This window comes from Globicephala melas, chromosome 13, assembly GCF_963455315.2.
Source record: "Globicephala melas chromosome 13, mGloMel1.2, whole genome shotgun sequence".
NCBI classification, from domain to species: domain Eukaryota; kingdom Metazoa; phylum Chordata; class Mammalia; order Artiodactyla; family Delphinidae; genus Globicephala; species Globicephala melas.
Window position 1 is genome coordinate 47,326,513 of NC_083326.1, and position 23,319 is coordinate 47,349,831.

The 23,319-nt window shown below is 36.4% G+C and overlaps 1 protein-coding gene across 4 annotated transcripts in view; it reads left to right on the plus strand.

Annotated features, from left to right (window-relative positions):
• Positions 1-23,049, plus strand: part of SS18 (SS18 subunit of BAF chromatin remodeling complex) — a 75,743-nt gene extending 52,694 nt beyond the window's left edge. The window contains exons 6-11 of one of the 4 annotated variants that reach the window (XM_030876446.2): positions 1,019-1,186; positions 1,845-1,949; positions 4,792-4,884; positions 5,597-5,719; positions 8,054-8,187; positions 21,296-23,049. In XM_030876446.2, the coding sequence (XP_030732306.1) occupies positions 1,019-1,186; positions 1,845-1,949; positions 4,792-4,884; positions 5,597-5,719; positions 8,054-8,187; positions 21,296-21,322 (650 nt within the window). In that variant the 3' untranslated portion in view covers positions 21,323-23,049. The remainder of the gene's footprint in view (positions 1-1,018; positions 1,187-1,844; positions 1,950-4,791; positions 4,885-5,596; positions 5,720-8,053; positions 8,188-21,295) is intronic. The other 3 variants (XM_030876447.2, XM_060310622.1, XM_070047005.1) reach the window with 3 other exon arrangements.
• Positions 23,050-23,319: the final 270 nt, after the last annotated feature.

Sequence of the window (23,319 nt, forward strand, 5' to 3'; positions counted from 1 at the left end):
AGGCGGGGAGTATGTAGCTCTTTAGGCAGTAAACTGGGGGATGACTCATACATACTTCTCAGATAGTAATGGTTATAATGGTAGAATGATGAGCTCCCCATACCATAACTTAGCCTGGGGAACCTCTGAAGAGCTGCTTACATGTTTACATGACAACACAGAACTTTATGGCCATTGTTTATTATATCATGTGATATATTTTTACTGTTGCCAATGTGACACTATAGCAGTGGTCGTTGGGCTACCTCGATATTACTCACTTTGGAAACCGCATAGTTCTGATTTCTAAGTCTATGGCTTATTGTAGTTCTCTGCCTAGGTGTTTTTGATTGTGTATGTGTGTGTTAGAGCTTATTAAGAAGCATTGTATAGTCTTGATTTCAGGAAGACCTTTTTAGTTTATAAATCTTAAAGTTGGAAAAAGGAAAGAAGACCCTTAGATTTTTGTTTTAAAATTGTTTATGAAATTCCACCAATATAAGGAGTATATTCATAAATGTGTTTGTAGTTTCCCTGTCTACCATTATATAATGACTGGGCATTGAAAAAGGAAAAAAAAAATGGATACACTGAAATTAGATTTCTTTCCGTTAGTTCGACTACTGATTTGCTGTGTGATTTTGTGGTTTACTTTGTTTTGGCATATGTTCTTATGTAGCATAAGGATTCTATCTTTCCTAGAAAGATTGCATAGATAAATACTATATAGTACATAATAAAAAAATATATACATTCAGGATGTTTATATATTGTATCCACTCTTTTTTTAGAAATTGTTACAGTTTTCCTCCAGTGGAATTCAAATCAGCTACCTTGGATTACTTGTTTTCCCTTGTTTGCAGATTATTTTAGGCGTGTGAACTGTAGTTCAAAGATTTGTTTTTATTACTTGAAGTCAGTTTATCTTGCAATAAATTATATAGTTTAGGGATTATATGATAAAAGATTTTTGTATTTCTCTTAAGATGTTAAAATTATATGCAAAAAATTACGTGCATAATGTTTTGTCTGTTTTCAGGTCCAATGATGCACCAGCAGCCTCCTTCTCAACAGTACAATATGCCGCAGGGAGGTGGGCAGCATTACCAAGGCCAGCAGCCACCTATGGGAATGATGGGTCAAGTTAACCAGGGCAATCATATGATGGCACAGAGACAGATTCCTCCCTATAGACCACCACAACAGGGTACGATTCCATTTGGAAAATTTTTAACAGTAGTCGAAAGGCTTTAAATTTTAATGAACTTTTCATACAGGCAAAGTCAGAGCTTTTTGTTTCTTGATTTTTAAAAATCATATTTTATTATTTTTCTTACAAGGTAGTGGGTATAGTAGGTACAGAGGGTCACAGAAAGTGGATATGAACTTCCTGGTTTATAGCTTTCTTTTATTTATTCTTTTCTGGGAAAAGTTTACGTCAAAATTTTATATCGAAAGCTTACTAATTTACAGCAGAAAATACTGTTTTATTTTTGAGAAGTTACTAAATATATGATCAGAAACAAACCCTAATTTATTTCAAACTGCTCTAATATCAAAATAAAAAGGAAATTAATTTTCTTCCAGTTTGAATCTCTTAGGAAGTTAATGTTTGTTTTTTTGAGTTGGTATTGTTTGATATTGCATGTATGGTCTTAACATTAATTTTTGTGAAATGTGGTGTGTGGTGTTGCTGTGTGTTTATGTATGTGTGTGTATACGAATAGTCAAAAGTATCTGAAATGCCCCAAAGCATGGGAGGGGAATCTACAGAAATCATCTCTCATAACACCAGATTAGACGGAAAGCCTTTGAATGACCTGGAGAACAAATTATTTACATCTTGACTGGTTGTGGTTTTTCAGGCCCACCACAGCAGTACTCAGGCCAGGAAGACTATTATGGGGACCAGTACAGTCATGGTGGACAAGGTCCTCCAGAAGGCATGAACCAGCAATATTACCCTGATGGTAATCTCTCCTAATGTTAACTTTCCCATTTTCTATCCCTGCCCAGTATTAATGTGGGTAGCTACTCAAAACATTCTAATCAGAATGAAGAAACTAACAATGTGTTTCTTCCAAATTTAGAAACACTGCAGTAATCTAAAGCATCAATGGTAGCATTCGTTTATAATCTATTTTAAAGTATATTTTGTTTGGTTTTTCCATATTAGTACCATCAGGAATCATGTTCTGTCATTGGAATCCTTTCTTATATAAAAGAGGATCCTTTTATATTTGGAATTGTTCATTTGAACCAAAGCAAGTGTTACTGATTTACTTTTTTAAATAAAAGCTTTTTTGAGGTAATTCATATACCGTAAAGTTCACCCACTGGTTTACTTTTATGCATTGTATAAATACGAAGAGAATATAGTTTTGAGTATTCTTCCAAATTTCATCATGTTCGTTAATGTTGCATATGTCTCAAAGAACAGAACTATGTTTATATACATTAGCATTTGCACTTGAGAAAGATTTTAGAGACTGAATCATATCCATAATATAGCTGTTTATAATAGAGTTAGTAGAATAGAAAGGCATTTGGAAACCAGATTTTAACTTTAGTTACTTAGTTTAATGATATGTTCATTTTTTAGTGGGAAAGTGGCTTGTGAAAAAGTGGTCAGTAAAAGATGTACTGTGCTTAGTAGTAACACAAGCACACAAGCAGGCTTTCATCATACAGTTCTTTGTTTTCCTGTATGTTTGAAAACTTTATGATACAACGTTGAAGAAAAAATAATACAAACAAATAAAATTGATCATATAGAGGTGGTTAGATTTTTCTTGTTTGGAAGGACTTGCCAAAATCTTCATTTATATTAAGCTCCCTTGATGTATTTAAGGTGAACTGCTTAACAGAAAACTTGGGCAAACTAAGAACTTCAAGCTAAAGTGTTGGGACCATTTGACTAGAAGCTAATGTAAGCTAGCACGAAGATATAATTTGATGTATTTAAAAAATAATTTTGTCCACCACTTTTTATCAGTGTATAAAGCATAAGTGGTATAGGGATGTTGGTTTTTTCCTGCAAAGATTCTGCTTACACAAGCAGAACAAACACCTGTAGAATTTTGCACACAAAATCTCTGTTAGTGGCAGTGATATGTATGGATAATTCTGGTTAGAAGACAACATTGTTTTTTAATGTTTTACTTGCCCTGAATTATTTAGAATGTTGGGGTTTTTTTTCTTTTTCCTTTCACATGTAGACATTATATTAAGTTTTTTTTTAATGAAAAACTTTAGTTACATTTATAGACTATAGATATTTTAAAGAAATGAACTCTAGGTTGTTAAATATTATACATTAGGAAGTCTGCTGAAAATAAATGATTGTTTTGTTTTATTTTAAAAATACATTTTAAGTAATTGAGTTGAATTTAACACTGTTATTTTGGTCCTGAATATTTCCTGAAATGTGAAATTTGTATTGTTATAAATATGAACTTTCTATTCAAAATAGAGATGTTATTTTTGTAAATAGCAGAACTTTAAGGTTGCTATAAATAATTCATTTTATTACATAATGGAATTTTAAAATTTCAGTGGTATCATTTTTGCATAGCTGTGTATTAGTATATTTGTCTGACATTTATATAGAGTATTCCATTTATAACAACAATTAATTTTCTTAAACAGCATTGGATATTTTGTTATTATGTTTAGATACTATGTCAATAAATATGTAGATTAGGGGTTGGCAAACTTTTTTCTGTAAAGGGCCAGGAAATAAATATTTTCGTCTTTGCAAATCATGTGGTCGCAGTCTAAACTACTGAACTCTTGTGGTAGCATGAAAACAGCTATAGAATATATAAATGGATATGACTGTTCCAGTGAAACTTTCTTTACAAAAACAGGCCACTGGCTGTGTTTAGACTGCAGACCATAGTTTGCCAATCCATAATGTAGATATTTATGAGGTGGTTTGGGAACATTGGAATACTAGAGCAATGAGTATTACATTTATTCATAACTATATTCCTCCTTACTTAATTAGGTATTTTTCTAAAATTTAGTGTAGATTTTACCTAACTGAAAAGTTACTTCCTGCGATTTCTTTGAGCAGCTTAGTTAAAAGGACTAGAGTATTGATTTCATTAAAAGTCTGGTCATCTTGCAGGTGTAAATTTATCGTGCCTTAAAATTAAAGGTGTACTCTAGCACTTAACACAGTATTAATTTTATGAAGGTGTATGTTTATGATACTCTAGAAATATTTTCTAAAGGCTCCTAGAATGGCAGGATTAAGCAATATATTTTTGCATCTGAAAATACTTTGAGATACATATACTTTAAGCAAGTTAATAGAAAATGTGAAAAATTTGTTTCAGTTTCTTTTAGGGGAAAAAAACTTATGGAGCTCTTTTATATTTTGCATTGTTTTAGCATATGCCGTGGAATTGGCGACCAGCAGAACAGGTGTTTGACAAAATATAATTGCTTCCTTTGTTCGTTCTAATTTAATTCAAGTTATTTACATGTGAAAGTCCTAAATGCTTTCATTCTTTTTTTTTTAATGGAAGATAAAGTTTTTTTTTCCCTCCTTGATGAGGATTGTCAGAGTTAAGACTAAGTGTAATGTTTCTAAAACTGTTTTTTGCTTAAAAAAAAATTTGCACGTTATCTCAATATGAAAACAATCACATTTGGTAAATATTTGGCTAATGCAATTGAAATTATTTTTTATGTATTTCCATTTCTTTTTCTTTTTTTCAATTTTATCTGAAAGTTTAAATATATTTAGGGTTTTCACTCAGTGGCCATTAACGTTTCTTCCTGTCTCTTGTCGAATTGATGTAGGTCATAATGATTACGGTTATCAGCAACCGTCGTATCCTGAACAAGGCTACGATAGGCCTTATGAGGATTCCTCACAACATTACTACGAAGGAGGTATCTATATACCTTCACACACATACACATATATATCCCCTTCTACAGGAACGAAAATTCTTGCATAAGGCAACTTCTACCCACGCAAAGCTCTCGTAGAATACTAGTTGCTGGCTGTCTTGAAAGTTGCAGGGAGCCTAGAACAATCAAAATAATTTCCTTACAAATATTTAAAATGTATAACCATGACTTGCCATTTCTAACAACAATAAAAAGACTAAAACATTTTAAAATAATTTTTTCCTCAGTGGAAATTTTCTATTTGAACATAAATCCATCAATCCAATTTTTTTTTCTTGTGTGTGTTTACATATGTATAATTTTACATATAAGTTTAGTGCCTTTAGGAAACAGCTTGCTGATCTTGTGTAGCTAGTGTGTGCTCTTGTAGCTGTCTTTAATTTTGTCTTTTTTATTTTATTTAGCATAGTCATGATCTTATGACTGTGATGTTCCAGTAAATGTAATGCTCGTATGGCAGAGACGCTGAAAATGCTGCAGTTCAACCTTGCACAATTGGCTTTAACTGCAGTTTGTTTGGCCGAAATCCTTCTGTTTGGTTTGAGTTTTTTCTTTGTTTTGTTAACTTTTAAAAATCAATATGGCATTTTATTTTGTTCTTGTGTTGTTGGCTATGCATCTTAGAGGGAAAAAGTTAATTAAGCAAACTTCTCAGTTTTTTTTTTTTTCCTCTTCTCCAATTATCCTGTAGGGAATTCACAGTATGGCCAACAGCAAGATGCTTACCAAGGACCACCTCCCCAACAGGGATATCCAGCCCAGCAGCAGCAGTACCCAGGGCAGCAGGGCTACCCAGGACAGCAGCAGGGCTACGGTAATGGCTTACTGCAGTTTATTCTTGTCACCAAAAAATGTGATGGTTACTCTTTCATAATACAGAAGTGGATATTTAATGTTTATTTTTCTAAGAATTATTTTTGAAAATTCACAGTTTTAGCTTAGCTTGTTACTGGAGTGTTTATATTTAAAGTGTTGTTCTTAAACTAGTAATCCATTTAAAAAGAAACATAAACTAGAGATGGTTCATTGACCAAAGGTAAGGTATGTAGTCACTCAAAATGAAATCCTTAATGAATTCTTAAACCTAAACCTTAAACCTAACCTTAAACCTAACCATAAACCTAAACCTTAAACCACAACCAGCCAATAGCTTTGTATGTGCTTGGAAAACTGATGAGTTGGGTGATGATTAACAACATCTACATAATCTGCTTGGCAAATTTGTTTCTAAAACTAATGACTGTTACCATGAAAAGTAACATTGATCTTTTAGTGTACAAGTGAGATCTATTTGGAACGCGTAAAGAAAATGTCTTTGTCATTGTCTGTTAAAATAGCAGTTTACACATTCATAGGAGTATATTTATTGCAGGTATGTATCTTACACTTTGGGAGAAGTATAGCCATCTTTTCTTATTATATACTCACTATGATGTCTACTAGTTGGCTATCTGACTGTTAGATAGGGAGGAGGGGAGTAATACAGACCTGATATCTCAGTCTTAAATTTTCGGCTTCTATAATAATTATTTTAGATATAGGAAAATATGATTCCTACGATAGGAGAAGTAGCTGCTTAATCTGACATCATCTCTTGCTAACATGGCCTCTTTTTTAACATTAGTAATGTCTTATTATTTTTATTCATTGGTTTAAACTCTGCTGTTATTATGGGCACCTCTTTCCACCTGTGATAGCAAATCTAAGAACCAGGATCAGGCTGAAATTCTCTTGCATCTTCAACAGAAGCACTGGAATTCAGCCAGGTATTGGGTGTCAGGAATTTTCCCCATAATGATCAGTTCTGGTTCCCAAATTCCAGCTATGACTTTAGAAATACTCCATGTATTTCTTGTCTTTACAAAGGGACTTTCTTGCTCCTCTCAAATGGCATTTCCATTTCATGCCCATTAAATATTTGTACATTGAATAAATAGAGTATTCTGGTTTTATTGTGTTTGCATGAAAACATATATTATGTGGATCAGTCAGGTAAGTTTATTGATTTAAGAGCAATATTATTTTCAGTGGAAAGAGAGAGTAAAAGAAATTTAGTGATTTTGGCTTAAGTAGTTAAATGCTGTTTTGTCAGACATCGTTGGGCACCCTAAAGGAGACGTTCCCATTTTGCTTATCTATAGGTTTCAGCTGTCAGACTTGCTTCTAATAAAAAATACAGAGTTTTAATAATTGGATGCATAATAACTAAATAAAATAATAGACTGGTGGAATTTAAGCTTGAAAATTTCTTGTTCTCTTTGACATCTTTCTCTGCAGTGTTTTTTATGACAGGATTTGAATGGCTGTGATAGAAAACATTTAAGTATCAAAGCTTTTCAGCTTATGCTTTATATTCTTTACAATAGACAGGAGTAGAGTTTATGAAATAGACGTATTTGTTTGGCAAGCCAAATTAGTCCCTTGTCATCTCTGGAAGTTGAAATCATTCATTTATATGGGTTAAGTATTAAAGGTGATGGGTACACAGAGTGTAACTTCTGAATCATGTTTTTTCCACATACAGCCTGTGGCTTTTCAAGTCTTCTTTAGTTTCTGTTTGAAAATATTGTGATAGTGAGTTTGTCAGTGCAGAACATAAAGCTTTCTTTTGGTGATTGCAAATGCAAATCTAGAAATTACGTGTAAAATCATTCTTTGTGATTCTTTTAGTGATTGCAAGTATAAATCTTAGAGTTATACAGCTGTAACTATCACTGATTTCCAAACTTTATTCAGAAATTACTTCAGTATTTCAGTTTGAGTCTGCTTCTTGCCTTTTCTTTCCACCGCTTGCTTATTATACTGGTTAACTTCCTACTAGAGGTATAGATAAATTTCCTTAACATCATGGAGTTAACTTGCTTTACAACTCCTGAGTCTCTTTTACTCATTTTGACATATAAAATCTTAATGGCTAACACATAGCACAATAGTTACACTGAATCAGAGCATATTGGTACATGGTAGTGTCCTTAACAGTATTTTTACTTCTTAGAACTTTTGGAATGTATTTCAAAACGCATTTGAGAAAAATCGAGATACCAGACTGCAAGGGAATATGGTAACATCTAATCTTAAACCGCTTCTGGAATTCTAGGGACTTACTGTATTTTCTCCTGGGCTCTTGTGTGTGCTGATTATTTTACAGGTCCTTCGCAGGGTGGTCCAGGTCCTCAGTACCCTAACTACCCGCAGGGGCAAGGGCAGCAGTATGGAGGTTACAGACCAGCCCAGCCTGGGCCACCCCAACCCCCGCAGCAGAGGCCTTACGGGTATGACCAGGTGAGTTACCCGGGTGGCCGGGACTGCCCTGTTGTTTGCTCACTCTCGACTAGGTTGCACGTTTCTCAGCTGAAGATTCATTTTTCCCGCCTCTTGTTTATAGTGTTAACCGAAAAAAAGTGGTTACTTACTCTTGAGTCTTCTTCACAGAACGCTAACACAGTTAATCATCGTTGCTGTAGCCTACAAAACATGGCGTATCTCTAAGCGCCAGCATTCGTTCATGTTTGTTCATTCATAGTCTCTCCCTGGGCTTTACCCCCTAGGCATACTTCCCTTCGCTATCCCAAACATTATTCCGTGTTCTGAAGCCCTTAATTTCTCTGATGTCCCTCACGTTTATTGTTCCAAGACTCTGCTTTGACTGATTGAAATGTGGAGTCCATCTGAGGCAGTGCTCTTCCTGGCTCTCGTCTTCACTCCAGCATATTCACCCTACTCCCCTCACATGCACGATATCCCTTCTCTTTAAACTCATACTCACCACCTGTCTCTGTTGCCTCCTTCCATACACATATCCATTATCTCAGATATTAATCATCTTTCTTTCTCCCCTGTTATCTTTCCTTCTACTACCTTCAGAGATCTATAAGTGTATCTTGTCCTAAGATGACTGTATTCTTTTGAACCTCGTGTTACCCTTCTTTTCATCAGTAAATTTCTCAGACTTAATAATCTGTGCCACAGTCATTGTTCTGTGAATCTTCTCATACATACTCTAAATTATTATTAAAATGATTTATTATGTTGGCAGGTTTTTTTAATTGATTTCAGGTTTGTCTGATGACTTTCTAGTGAGGAGAATCTGATCTCTTCACCGCTTAAGCTACCTAAAATAGGTTACTTTTTAATGTTAGGGTTCCAGGACCAGTGGGGATGATCTGGTTTGAGAAACAACGCGTATGCAGTGCTGATTAGACTCTAAGGCATAAGCAGCTCTCTCATCGATGCTCTCTCAAGTTTACAACCCCCTGTACTGACACGTTCTAGTTAAGTGGAAAATATAAAAGAGATATAAGAGGCTTAAAAGTATGGACAGGACTTCTCTGGTGACGCAGTGGTTAAGAATCTGCCTGCCAGTGCAGGGGACACGGGTTTGAGCCCTGGTCTGGGAAGATCCCACATGCCGCAGAGCAGCTAAGCCCGTAGTTGCTGAGCCTGTGTGCTGCAACTACTGAAGCCCGCACGCCTAGAGCCTGTGCTCCGCAACAAGAGAAGCCACTGCAGTGAGAAGCCCACCCATCGTAACGAAGAGTAGCCCCCGCTCGCCGCAACTAGAGAAAGCCCGTGCACAGCAACGGAGACCCAACGCAGCCAAACATAAATTAATTAATTAATTAATTAAAAAAGTATGGACAGATAAGTAATACTAAAAAAGATACACTAGAACTAAATCAAAGGAGTAGGCAGAAGTTTTATCTAAATTTTTAAAGTAAAATGAGTGTTGACTAGTGAGTATCTAAGGACAAGATCCCTGAGCAGATAAAATGTAGGCTCCTTCACATCCACAGGTTAACTGCTGAAAAGTGGTCCTTTACTCCCTAATTCAACAAATATTTATTAATTTTCTGTGTGTGCTGGATACTATATTATGTCCTAGATGAGTAAAACAGACCTGGTCCTTATGGCTTATGGAGCAACTATCTGGATCTTCCTTGACTTCACTTTAGCATTTGACACCTGTTCCTGTCTTCATTCTTAAGTGGTCTTCTTTAGCTTCTGTATTACTGTACTATTTTGTTCCTCTTACATTTTCAGTGATTCCTTCTTTATACTTGTTTCTCATCTTTCTTTTCCCCAGATATCAATCCTTGGCTTAGTGTTTTTCCCAGTCTCTGTATTCACCCTGTCTTAGATTTTCAGTATCCTTAGCCTACTCTTCTCAGCCCAACTTCAGCTCCATTTTTCCAGCTGTGAGCAGAACATCTCTCTTTGGATGTCTTGTCATTTTCCTCAGCTTCATCATTTTCTCTCTAAATCAGCATATTTCTAAGTCTCCTAAACTTAACATCATTCCTTAAGCAAATGTTTCTCAAGCAACATTTATATGCCAAGTACCTAAGATGGGGCTATATTGGGAAATAAGATCGACATGGACTCTGCCTTTGTGACCTTAAGTCTAGGTGGGAACAGACAAGTAAGCAGATGATACGATGTAGTGTGAGAAGTACTTGGATGAGGAAAGGCAAGATTTTTGTGGAAGGGAGCTCCTAACCCAGGCATGTGTTCCTTGGGAAGTATTATATAAGTGCGAGAGCCCAAGGATGAGTAGGTATTAGCCAGCTGGTTGTGGAGGAGAGAAGGATATTCTGGTCAGAAAGAAGTGCACTCACAAAGGACTTGTGTTAAGATGTGTGGCTCAGTAAAGCAGGAGTGTGGGGAAGAAGAGGCAAGAGTGGAGATGAATTGGGGCCAGATTAGGAGGGCTCTTGTAAGCCATGTTGGGGAACCTGGGCTTTATCCTGATAACAGTGTGGAGCCTGTAAAGTGTTTTAGATGATGTATCTAAAGTATATAGCAGTGGCTGGCATATATAATAGATACATACTATGTTTCTTCTTTTATCATGATAATTATTCCACCCTTTAAGGTCCTCAGGAATTTGGGGACTATACAGTAGAAAAAGACCCGTGATGCTGGGGTAGTTGCCAGCCACATCTTCTTCCCCATTAGAAAAGGCTATGAGGAGGGGACCATTCTAGCTACTCTAGTGTTAGTAGCCTCCCCACATCTATCTCATGGATTCCCTCAACCCAAACACCTGTTGGTTTCTTCGTTTTAGGGAAAGTTGTTCAACTCTTCAAGATAGTTAAGGCAATGGAAAAGAAATCTAATTATAGTGGTGTTTAGGCAGGTGACTCTTGTGGCAGTATGCAGGATGAATTAAAAGAGGGGCATTGAGAGAGAATCCTGTAAGGGGCTGCGCCCCCCGACCCCACCCGGGTCAGTCTTTCCATCTCCGTGAACAGCAGCTCAGTTTTCCACTTCCTCAGGCGGAAAACCCGGAGTCATCCTTGACTCCCTTCTTTTTGCAAATCAAACATCTAGTCAGCCAGCAAATCTCATCACCTCTTCCTTCAAAATACATGCTGTATCTATAGTCATTTTTCACAATTTCCTGCCCTTATCCAAGTCACAGTCATAACTCTCACTCATCTGGACTGTTGCACTGTCCTCCTTCCTGGTCTTCCTGCTTTCCTCCTGGCTCCTCTACAGGATGTGCTCCTCACAGGACCTAGAGTGATCTTTCAAAAACGTCAGTCTGATTAGGCCACCCCTCCGCGCATAACCGTGTGGCAACTTCATTCCCGCCCAGAGTAATATAATGGCCTAGAAGGCCATGCTCAGCTCATGTCCCCAGCCCCTACCCCACCATCTCACCTCTGTATTTATAGCCGCCTTCATTCATTCTGCTTCAGTCACACTGGCCTGTTTCCAGCATGTTTCTCCCTCAGAACCTTTGTATTTACCGCTCTCTCTTCTGTTGTGTCTTTATTTGCAGTCAGTTCAAAGTATTTTCTGATTTCACTTTTGATTTCATCTTTGACCCAAGAGTTATTTAGAAGTGTATATAGTTTTTGAATATTTGGGGATATTCCAGATAGTTTTCAGTTACTGATTTCCCATTTAATATCATCATCTTGATAGAACATACTTGGTATGACTTCAATTCTTCTGCATTTATTGAGACTTCTTTTATGGCTCAGAGTATGGTCTGTGGGGATGTTCTGTAAATGTCAATTAGATCAAGCTGCTTGATAGTGGTGTTCAAGTCTCCTATGACTTAGCTGATTTTCTGTTCTATTAGTTATTGAGAAAGGGATATTAAATATTAAATCTCTGGCTATATCTGTGTGTTTGTCTGTATTTTCTTGCAGTTCTGTTCATTTTTGCTTCATGTATTTTAATGTGACTTTTAAAAAAATTTTATTTATTTATTTGGTTGCGTTGGGTCTTCATTGCTGCGCACAGGCTCTCTCCAGTTGCAGTGAGCAGGGGCTACTCTTCGCTGCGGTACACGGGCTTCTCATTGCGGTGACCTCTCTTGTTGCAGAGCGCGGGCTCTAGGTGTGCGGGCTTCAGCAGTTGTGGCGCATGGGCTCAGTAGGTATGGCTCGCGGGCTGTAGAGCACAGGCTCAGTAGTTGTGGCGCACGGGCTTAGTTGCTCCGTGGCATGTGGGATCTTCCCAGACCAGGGCTCCAACCCGTGTCTCCTGCATTGGCAGGCGGATTCTTAACCACTGCACCACCAGGGAAGTCCCAATGCTACATTTTTAAGGTGCATATGTTTTAGGGATTTTTATGTCTTGATTAATTTTCTCCTGTATCATTATGTAATAACTTTCTTTATCCCTGGTCATATTCTTTGCTCTGAAATATGTTTGTCTAATATTAATATCGTTTTCTTTGGATTAGTACTAGAATGATAATATATTTTTAATCTTTTTTATTAACACATTTGTATTTTTATGTTTAAGTTGTTTCATGAAGGCAGCGTATACTTAGGACTTGTGTTTTTTTGTTGTTTTTTTTTTACCCAATCTATCTCTGCCTTTTTTTTCTTTGCGGTACGCCGGCCTCTCACTGTCGCGGCCCCTCCTGCTGCAGAGCACAGGCTCTGGACGCGCAGGCCCAGCGGCCATGGCTCACGGGCCCAGCCGCTCTGCGGCATCCTCCTGGACCGGGGCACGAACCCGTGTCCCCTGCATCGGCAGGCGGACTTGCAACCAGTGCGCCACCAGGGAAGCCCCATATCTCTGCCTTTTAATGGAGGGGGTTTGAACATTATGTTTAATGTGAATATGGATAATGGTTAAGTCTGTCATCTTGATATTTTTTCCGATTTGTCCCTTCTGTTCTTTGTCCTTTTTCCTCATTTTCTTATTTTGAATTTTTTTCTGTTTTTAAAAAATGGTTTTTATTAAGATATAATTCACATACCATTCGTCATTTTAAGATGTACCATTCTTTTTTTTTTTTTAAGTATGTTTATTTCCCTCCAAACACCCAGCCCTAGGAAATAGCTGCTTTACTTTTTGTCTGTATGGATTTTCCTATTCTGAGCATTTAGGCTAAGTGGAGTCATGCATATGTGGTGTTTGTGATTGGCTGCTCTCACTTAGTATAATGTTTTCAGGGTTCATCCATATTGTATCATGTATCAGTACCTTTAAGTGATATTATACCACTTCATATAAAGTATAATAGTTTACTTTCATTTCTTCTCAACCTTTGTGTTATTGTTATAATTTCCACTTCTACATATGTTACAAACCCCCATAGTATGTGGAATTAGTTTTGTTTAAAATATCAATTATCCTTTAAAGATACTTAAATGATAAGAAAAGAGTCACATATTTACTAATGTACTTACTGTTTCTTGTACTTTCCATTCTATGATAAATCCATATTTCCATCTGGTATCATTTTCTTTTGCCAGAAGGATTTCCTTTTAACAGTTCTTGTAATGCAGGTCTTCTGGTGATAAACTGTTAGTGTATTTTGTTTTTTCTGACTGTTCTTAAGATTTTTCCCCTTATCAAATTATTTGAGTGTTTTCTTATGCTTGGGGTTTGTATAGTTTCTTGAATTTGTGACTTTATGGTTTTCATCAAATTTGTAAAAATTCTGACCAAATATTTTTCCTTTCTCTACACCTGTACCCCTATCTCTCTTCCTCAGACTCCAATTACATGTGTATTTGACCGCTTAGAGTTGTGCCATAATTCAGTGATCCTCTGTTTGTTTATTTAATTTTTAAGTCTTTTTTTTCTCTCTGTTTCATTTTGGGTAGTTTCTGTAGCTGTGTTTTGAAGTTCAGTAATCTTTTCTTGCTCATTGTCTTACCAGCTTTTAATCCACTCCCTGATGTGTCTCATTGCAGACATTGTATTTTTCATCTCCAGGTGTTTGATATGGGTCTTTTTCATATCTTCCATGTCTCTGCCTAAAGTTTTGAACATGAGGAATACAAGTACGTTAACTGCTTTCATATCCTTTTCTGGTAATTCTAACATCTGGGCCAGTTTTGATCTACTGTTTTTTTCCCCTCCTCGCTTTGGGTCATATTTTCCTCATCCTTTCCATGTGCAATGATCTTTGATAAAACGCCAGAAATTGCAAATATTACTTTTATGTTGTTGAGTGATGGATATATTTGTATTCCTAGAAACATTCTTGAGTTTTGTTTTGGGATGCAGTTTAGTAATTTGAAAACAACTTGATCTTTTGGGGATTGCTTTGAAGATTCGTTAGGCAGGACCAGACAGTGTTTAGTCCTGGGCTAAATATCCCCACTAGTAAGATAAGACCCTTTTGGGTACTCAACCCAGTGCCCTGGAATTATGAGGTTTTCCACTCTGGCTGGTGGGAATAAACACTATTTCCATTCCTCTGTGAGTGCAGGAATTGTTTCCTCTAATCCGTTGGGGTGTTTCTTTCCTTGGACTTGGGTATTTTTGTTGCATGCATTTGCATATCAGTGCTATGCTGAATACTCAAGAGGTTTCCTCTGCAGATCTCCACAGTGCATTTCTTTTCTCTGTGCATTTTTTTCCTCTTTGGTACTATGGCCTGTGAACTCTAGCTCCTTTTTTTCTCTTCAGACTCTAAGCTTTATCTTCTTACCTCAGACCCAGCCTTACTTCCTCTCCATATGCTGCAGTGTGGAAACTCTCAGTGCAGTAAGATGCAGTAATCAGAGTGCTCGCCTCATTTGTTTCCCATTTCTCACAGATTGCTGTTGTTTATTACCTTCTGTCCTGTGTCCTGAATACAAGTATTTCATATATTTTTTGTAGTTTTGGGGTTTTTTTTTTTGGCCACGTTGGGTCTTCATTGCTGCGCATGTGCTTTCTTGTAGTTGCAGCAAGCAGGAGCTACTCTTCGTTGCGGTGCGCGGGCTTCTCATTGTGGTGGCTTCTCTTGTCGCAGAGCATGAGCTCTAGGCGCATGGGCTTCTATAGTTGTAGCATGCGGGTTCAGTAGTTGTGGCTCGCGGGCTCTAGAGCGCAGGCTCAGTAGTTGTGGCGCACAGGCACAAGGTGGCATGTGGGATCTTCCCGGACCAGGGCTCAAACCCGTGTCCCCTTCATTGGCAGGAGGATTCTTAACCACTGTGCCACCAGGGAAGCCCTGGGTTTTTTTTCAGGCTGGAGTATAAATCTGTCTTGACCGGAAACCTACTTAATTTTTAAAAAATAGACTTTTTTTCCAGCAGTTTTACGTTCACAGCAAAATTGAGAAGAAAGTACAGAGAGTTTCCATTTACTCCCTACCCCTACACATACATAGCCTACTCCATTATCAACATCCCACACCCTAGTGGTACATCTGTTATAATCAATAAACCTACCACCCCAGGTCCATAATTTACATTAGATTCACTCTTGGTGTTGTACAGTCTGTGCATTTTGACAAATATATAATGACCTGTATCCACCTTATAATATCATACAGAAGAGTTTCATTTCCTTAAAAATCCTCTGTGCTCCTCTTATTCATCCCTCTATCCTTCCTACTGATCTGCATAGTTTGCCTTTTCCAGAATGTCATGCACTTGGAATCATGTGCATGACAAAATTGGCTTTTCACTTAATAATATGCATTTAAAGTCTTCTCATGACTTGATAAAGTGTTTCTTTTTAGCCCTGGATAGTAGCCCGTTGTCTGGATATACCATTCATTTACTAAAAGACATCTTGGTTGCTTTCAAGTTTTGGCAATTATGAATGAAACTGCTATAAACTTCCATGAGCAGGTTTTTGTGTGAACATAAAATTTCAACTCATTTGGATAAATGCCAAGGAGTGAGCATGATTTTTGGATTATATGGTAATAGTATATTTAGTTTTGTAAGAAACTGCCATACTATCTTGCGTAGTGGCTGTACCACATTGTATTCTCACCGGCAATGGGCAATGAATGAGAGTTCCTGTTAACTCCACATCCTCATCAGCATTTGCTGTTATCAGTGTTCAGAATTTTGGCCATTCCAGTAAGTTTATGGCGTATCTCGTTGTTGTTTTACTTTGCATTTCCCCAGTGACATGTGATGTAGACACCTTTTCAGTATGCTCACTTGACATCTTTATATCTTCTTCAGTGAGGCGTCTGTTCAGGTCTTTGGCCCATTTTTTGATAGGGTTGTTCATTTTCTTATTGTTGAGTTGTAAGAGTTCTTTGCATAGTTTAGATAACAGTCCTTATCAGTCGTGTCTTTTGCAAATACTGCCTTGTCTTCTTGGCTTGTCTTCTCATTTTTTTGACATTGTCTTTCTCAGAGTAGAAGATTTTAATTTTAATGAAGTCCAGTTTATCAGTTATTTCTTTCATGGATCACGCCTTTGGTGATGTGTCTATAAAGTCACTCCAAAACCAAAGGTCATCTACATTTTTTTTCATGTTATCTTCTAGGAGTTTTATAGTTTTCTACTTTACATTTAGGTAAATGTCCTATTTGAGTTTATGTTCTGAATGAAGAAAATCTTAATTGTTAAGATTTGTGTCTAAATTTCATTTTTTTGTACGCGGATATCCAGTTCTAGCACCATTTGTTGACAAGACTATCTCTGCACTATTGTATTATCTTTGCTCCTTGGCCAAAGATCAGTTGACTGTATTTATGTGGGTCTATTTCTGGGCTCTCTATTCGGTTCCATTGATCTGTTTTTCTGTTCTTTCACCAATATCACATTGTCTTGATTGCTGTAGCTTTATAGTAAGTCTTGCAGTTGAATATTGTCATTCCTTTGACTTTGTTCTCCTCCTCCAATATTGTATGGGTATTCTGGGTCTTCTGCCTCTCCATATAATTTTAGAATTACTTTTTCAATATCCAGAAATAACTTGCTTGCTGGGATTTTGATTGGGATTGTGTTGAATCTTTAGATCAAGTTGGGAAGAACTGACGTTGCAACAATATTGATTTTTCTATCCATGAACATGGAACATCTCTGCATTTATTTAGTTCTTTGATTTCTTTCATTACTTTTTTAGTTTTTCTCATACAGTTCTCTCTATATATTTTGTTAGATTTATACCTAAGTATTCAATTTTGGGGGGTGCTTATGTAGATGGTATTGTTTTTAATTTCAAATTGGACTTATTCATTGCTAGTGTATAGGGGAATTTTCTGTGTTAACCTCGTATCCTGCAACCTTGCTCATTAGTTTCAGGAGTTTCTTTGGTTGATTCTTTGGGATTTTCTACCTAAACAATCATGTCATCTGTGAACAAAGACAGTTTTATTTCTTCTTTTCCAATCTGTTTACCTTTGTTTCTTTTTCTTATTGCATAAACTAGGAATTTCAGTACAGTGTAGAAAAAGAGTGGTGAGAAGGGGACATCCCTGCTTTGTTCCTGATCTTAGAAGGAAAATTTCATGAAATATGGTGTTAGATGCTTTTATTTTTCAGCATAGCATTTATTTCCATGTGACAGATTATGTAGTTATTGTTTATTATCATACCCTCTTCCCCTAGGATGTCAGTTCTTTAAAGACATCACCACATCTGTTTTTTTATCACCGTTGAGTCTCCATCACCTAGTAGAACACATTCAGTAGTCAGTAAATACTGGTGAGTGAATACGTAGTGCCTTCACTTACTAAATTTGAATGGTGATTGTAAGAATAGAGAAAGAAACCCCTAAAAAGTACTGGGACAGAATATTTTTAAGAAAGAAAGAAATTTATTGCTCAGTCTAGGGACTCTTCACTCCATACAGTCCCTAGAAAATCTCATTTATGCACATGATTTTAATTTACCATGCTGTTGACTCTCAAATCTCTATTTCTAGTCTCACTTTCTCTTCTGAAAGTCAGGTGCCTAGTAGTCATCTGCACTTGGAAATATCATGTCAATTTCACATAACCAAAACGAATTCATAGTTTTTGTACCCACACATTCCTCCTTTCTATGCTCTCTCTTAGAGAGAGGGGCACTATCGCCAAGCTAGAATGCCATGTGCCACATTTGATGCTTAAGTCTTCCTCCCTCTCCCCATCTAATAAATGACAAAATCTTGTTAGCCTGACTTCCTTCAACATTCTTGAATCCATCCACTTCTCTCTGACCACTGCCTTATCTTTGTTTAGACCATTAACATCTCCTAAGTTCATGATGGCATGAAGGATCCTCCCATGCTGTCTTGCCTCCTTTCCCATTTATTCTTTACTCTAGTCAGAGGAATTTTGTAATTTACAAACAAAGAAGCTGAAGAAGCAGAGAGAGAGAGAGAAGCGAGGCTTAGAGAGTTAGAGTGATCCACCCAAGATGATGGGTAAGCAGGGCCGAGCTGAGTGGCTAAGACCCAGGGACTGGGCCCTTCACGACGCCCCTGCCTCCAGCCACACCAGCACTTTGCAGAGTGCTGTCGTGCTTTTCTTATTGAGCAACTGTTTGAAGCAGAAATCATGATTATCCTCACTTGTTGGATGAGACAGTCAAGAAAGGGAAGGTAGATAGCTTGCCTCAAGGACAAGAAACTGGTAAGTGGGAGAATTAAAACTAGGCATTGATTTCTGCTTCCCAAACCCATACTTTTAACCCTGGAATTTGCTAATGGTCGCAGATATACAGTATTTTTTTAGGCTTGCTTGTGATTTGATTTTGTCCTAGCAAAGTGATCCGGTGTGGGTCAAGTTACTTAAATTCTCAGTGCTTCAATTTCTTCATCCATAAAATGGATATCATATTTACTGCACAGGTAACAGATGGACACAAAACACTTGTTACAGTGTTTGACACATGGTACGAGTTATTGAGATATATTAAGAGTTATTGAGATATATTGTTATTGACATATATTAAGTTATTGAGATATATTAAGAGTCGGCTATTGTTGATATTAGCCAGACTTCTCGTATCCATTACTTCAAGCTCTGTGTTAACAAATAATCAATAGCTTCTGGTCCTGATTGTTGTATATTCTTTTTTACTCTCCAATTCCCTGAGCATTTTTTACCTATTTTTTCTCCATTCTTTTGCTTTAGCTGTTTCTTCTATTTGAAGTGCCCCTTTTCTTTTCTCTGCCATTCAAATTTTACTATTTTCTTAAGGCTCTCACAGTCTCTGAAATATTTTTCAAATTATTTTAGCCGCGATAGCCTTTTCCTTTCTGAACTCTTGTAGACCTTGTTCTGCAATTATACTTTATTTGTAAGTCTTACCTTCCCTGTTTTTCAAATTTATTATGGTGATGAGCATATAGTATTTGCTCAATAAATGTTTCTAATTGCTTGAATATCATATTTGGTGTACATTATTGAAGAAGTCTTATGTGTCAGGCACTCTTCAATACTTGGGGCATAAGAATGGATAAGACCTAGTCCCTATCGTCAAGTAATTCATGCTATAGTAGATACATTATAGCTTTTATTTATATAGCACACCAGTTCTTAACCTCTCTTCTGCTTTCACATCATTCATAATATGTGCAACTCGCTTTCATCGTTAATATCTCATCACACATACTCACTGCGGGAGCGTTTCCTTCCAGCATTGAGGCTTGCTTATTTATACTTTTTTATAATTTTTGAAAGCTCTTTCTCATGTCCTCTCTTATTTAAGTGTCCTAACAAATAAATGAGGTAGAACTAGTGTAACCTTAAACAGAAAGAAAATTGAGAGCCAGGGATGGGTATGTTACAGTCCCACCTTATAGGTAAAGAAATCTCAAAGAGCTTTCCTTGGGCTCAAATGAAAAGGCAACAGTAGAGTTGGGACTTAAACTCAGTATTTAGATAATGTAACAATTGAACAGTAAGTTCCTGTATGCTAAGCATTTCTTATTTTAAACTTGGTATTATAGGAATTTTTCAACAAAGACAGCAAAAAGAGGAGCATCATGAATCCCTGTGTACCCCACCAACCAAATTCAACAATTATTGGCATTTTACCAATGTTGTTTTATATACCCGCACCCTATTTTATTGAGTATGTTAAAGCAAATCTTACCTACAGATATTTCAGGATGAGCATTGACTTTAAATTTTTCTGAATATAATTATGTAAAGTACATCAATATTTTTTAAATACCTTAATTCTACTTATAGTGCATTATTCCATTAGATACAGTGGTATTCAACATATTTTGAAGTATATCTTACTTCTTTGGAAGTGTAAACTTTTAGGGTACTATTTCTTATTGTACAGAAGGCTTTCAACTATAGAATACTTACTTGATATAAAATAGTTAATTTGACTTAGAGGGGGATATTTAGCCAAAGGAAACAGTTAACTGATTATGTGCCCAAGTGCTTTTATGAGCATCTATTTTAAACACATTTAAGACATTTTTGTTATTAAAATAAATTTTTTCTAGTACATTCCTCTTTCCTTCTACCTTTCTTCTCTGTTGAAGGAAAAGATGTTCCTTCTCTTCTCCAGAAGCTAGCCTTAATAGCTGTATACTGGACACTGTTTACCTCCCTTGTAGAATTTTGTTACTTCATTCATTACCTCTTTTATACCTGTGCTTCATTTTCTTTCCCTTCCTGTCAGCCTACAGGCCCTTCAAGTCTACCTTACTAAAAGCAACAAAATCAAAAACAATCTTTCTTTGATTTTATGTACCAGCTGCCTGTCTGAATACCTCTGTGAATACCTCATTGGCCTCGGGAAGAGGCCCAAATTCCATAGTGTGGCTAGAAGGTTCTTTTTCCTTTATCTCCCAGATATCTGTCCATCCTTGCTACTTATCTCAGATACCCTTGTTGTTAATTCATAAGTCACTGTAATAATCTAAACAGTCACAAACTTGTTGTACTAGAATATAATTGACACACTAGTATATGCTTTGCCAGCATTTAGAACCAGAACTTCACTCATTCTTGATTCAGTTCAATAAAATTCACCAAACATCTAAGTTCTCACTCTGATAGGTGCTGTTCTAGGCTCATAGACTTTGAAATCCATTTGCAGTTGACTGTAATATCAGAAGAAATTACAGAGATACTCTACCTAAATATTATATGTAACGGTTTTTGTTTGTTGTGATTGTAGTTGCTTTTGTAGTATGACAGTGTTAAGATTGATTTGTAATTTTCTGTGCCAAACTGTTATGGTCAAACTATGATCTAATTATATTTTTAAATTTATCTTTTAGGGACAGTATGGAAATTACCAGCAGTGAAAAGTACTTACATTCCAATAGCCAGAATCTGTTAGCAGCCATATTGTCGCCTCAGCACTGTGGACACCTCCCTGTGAAGAGACCCTTCCATTCCATCTAGTTTTTGGAAAAACCTTGTGGATAAGTGGCTGTTTCATCAGTAAACAGCCTTTGTGGCTTAGTTATAAAAGGCTTTAGTAGCGCAAAAATACTCTTGATTTCACATGTCTACTCTAGATGGCAACATTGGACAGAAAATAGAATGACATAACCAATTTGCAATGATTTCAGAACAGTATTTCAAATGGACTGTTACAGACTGAAAGGTGTGAACAGCTTTGTATGTTTATGAAGGTTAAGGGAATTTAATACTTTTCCACAGATTCTTTTGTAAGGGGAAGAGGGAAATGTACACTTTTTACAGCAGCAATATTTTGTATATTATGTTTATTTCATGTGGTGAATATGCAAGGAGGTACACTACGCACTGGACAGAATCAGAAGTCCTCTGTTAATGGGGATTGGAGCATGGTGGATGCTTGATTGTGTTGGTCTCAAAGTGGTGTTCTGTGAAGCTGAAGGTGAGGGAGAAGACAAAGCACACCATATGTCCACTGTTATGTTCTTTAGAGAAAATTCAGATCCCTTTTATGTGTTAGATAATCAAGGGCACTGTGATACAGTTTTAAGTAAAAAGACATTTTTTAAAAGCTTTCCAGTTTTGTGGGTTAAAACCTTTTTATAAAAGATCATTTATAATACAGTTTTAAAATGTGAGGCAATAAGAATTACTTCATATTGGATCTGAAGAATCTTGCTAAGTTTCATGTAAATGAAGTGGTAATCCTCTCCTAAAAGAGCAATAACTGAAAATGAAAAGTGTTAATTTTACCTTGTTTGAGTAATCAGGGAACTTAGTAAGTAATATCAAAACATTTTATAAATGATGTCAAAGAAGAGTCAACGTTGATTCAGTAATTTTATTTTTTAACATTAGAAGGATAATTGGTTTATATGATAAGAATAGTTCAGGAGACTTTACAAACCTTTATTGACTGGAAATAATGCCATTTATAAAGGAAGGAACACTTCTAAGTTTTTCCCTTTTTTATGTTGGTTAATATAACATAGAGATGTTTAGGAAAATGCTTATTGATGATGTTTATTCTGATCTGTATTAAAAGCATAGAGGTTGCATTTCAGATCATTTTATTAGCATGGTATACTTAATCATATTTGAGACTGTCCTGTGCCTGACTGTTTTAGGTGATTTCAGGGATATTGCATTGGGCAGGAAATCATGCATTGAGAAGTTTATAACCACAGTTACTTAGCCCAAAGGTAAGTTGCTATTTTCATCACAGTTGCCTGTGCCCAGGGAATAAGGTATATTCTTTATAATTGAATTGTTTTTCCCCCACTTCTAACTGGAAACAAAACAGAAGGGGTGCGATAAATCTGAATAAGCAAAATGTACTGTTCTCAACATACTGTAATCAAAAGGAGAAATTTTAATGTGTCTCTGTGTGTGTATGAAAGAGTGTGTGTGTGTTTTAAGGTCAGAATAGGGTTTTTTTTCAACATGGTCAGTAGAAAATGGACATCAAGTTTGAACACATAAAGCATGGACAGCCTTATTGTGATGGAAACGCTTTTAGGTTCTGTGCCAATTTTCCACCACTGTGTACTTTGTTGCTATTTAAAACTGTATCAACTCTAACGGAAGAATAAATTATTTGTGATTTTAATTTTCTCATTTGTTTTTTTAAATTAGATCTCTTTGACTCTCTTGTTTTGTCTGGAGACTATGCTGTGGGTTTTTTATATAAGTTAGCCTAGTATAAGCAGACTATATTTGTATTCTAGGACTTTATCAAAATTCTCCTGTCATGCCCAAGTTAATTAGAATTAACTGTTCAGTAATCAGCATGTGTGTGGGCTGTTTGTTACAGAATTCTTTCTCTGAAAATGAAGTCCATGAGGCCATAATCAAGATGACTGAATTAGATAAATGAGTT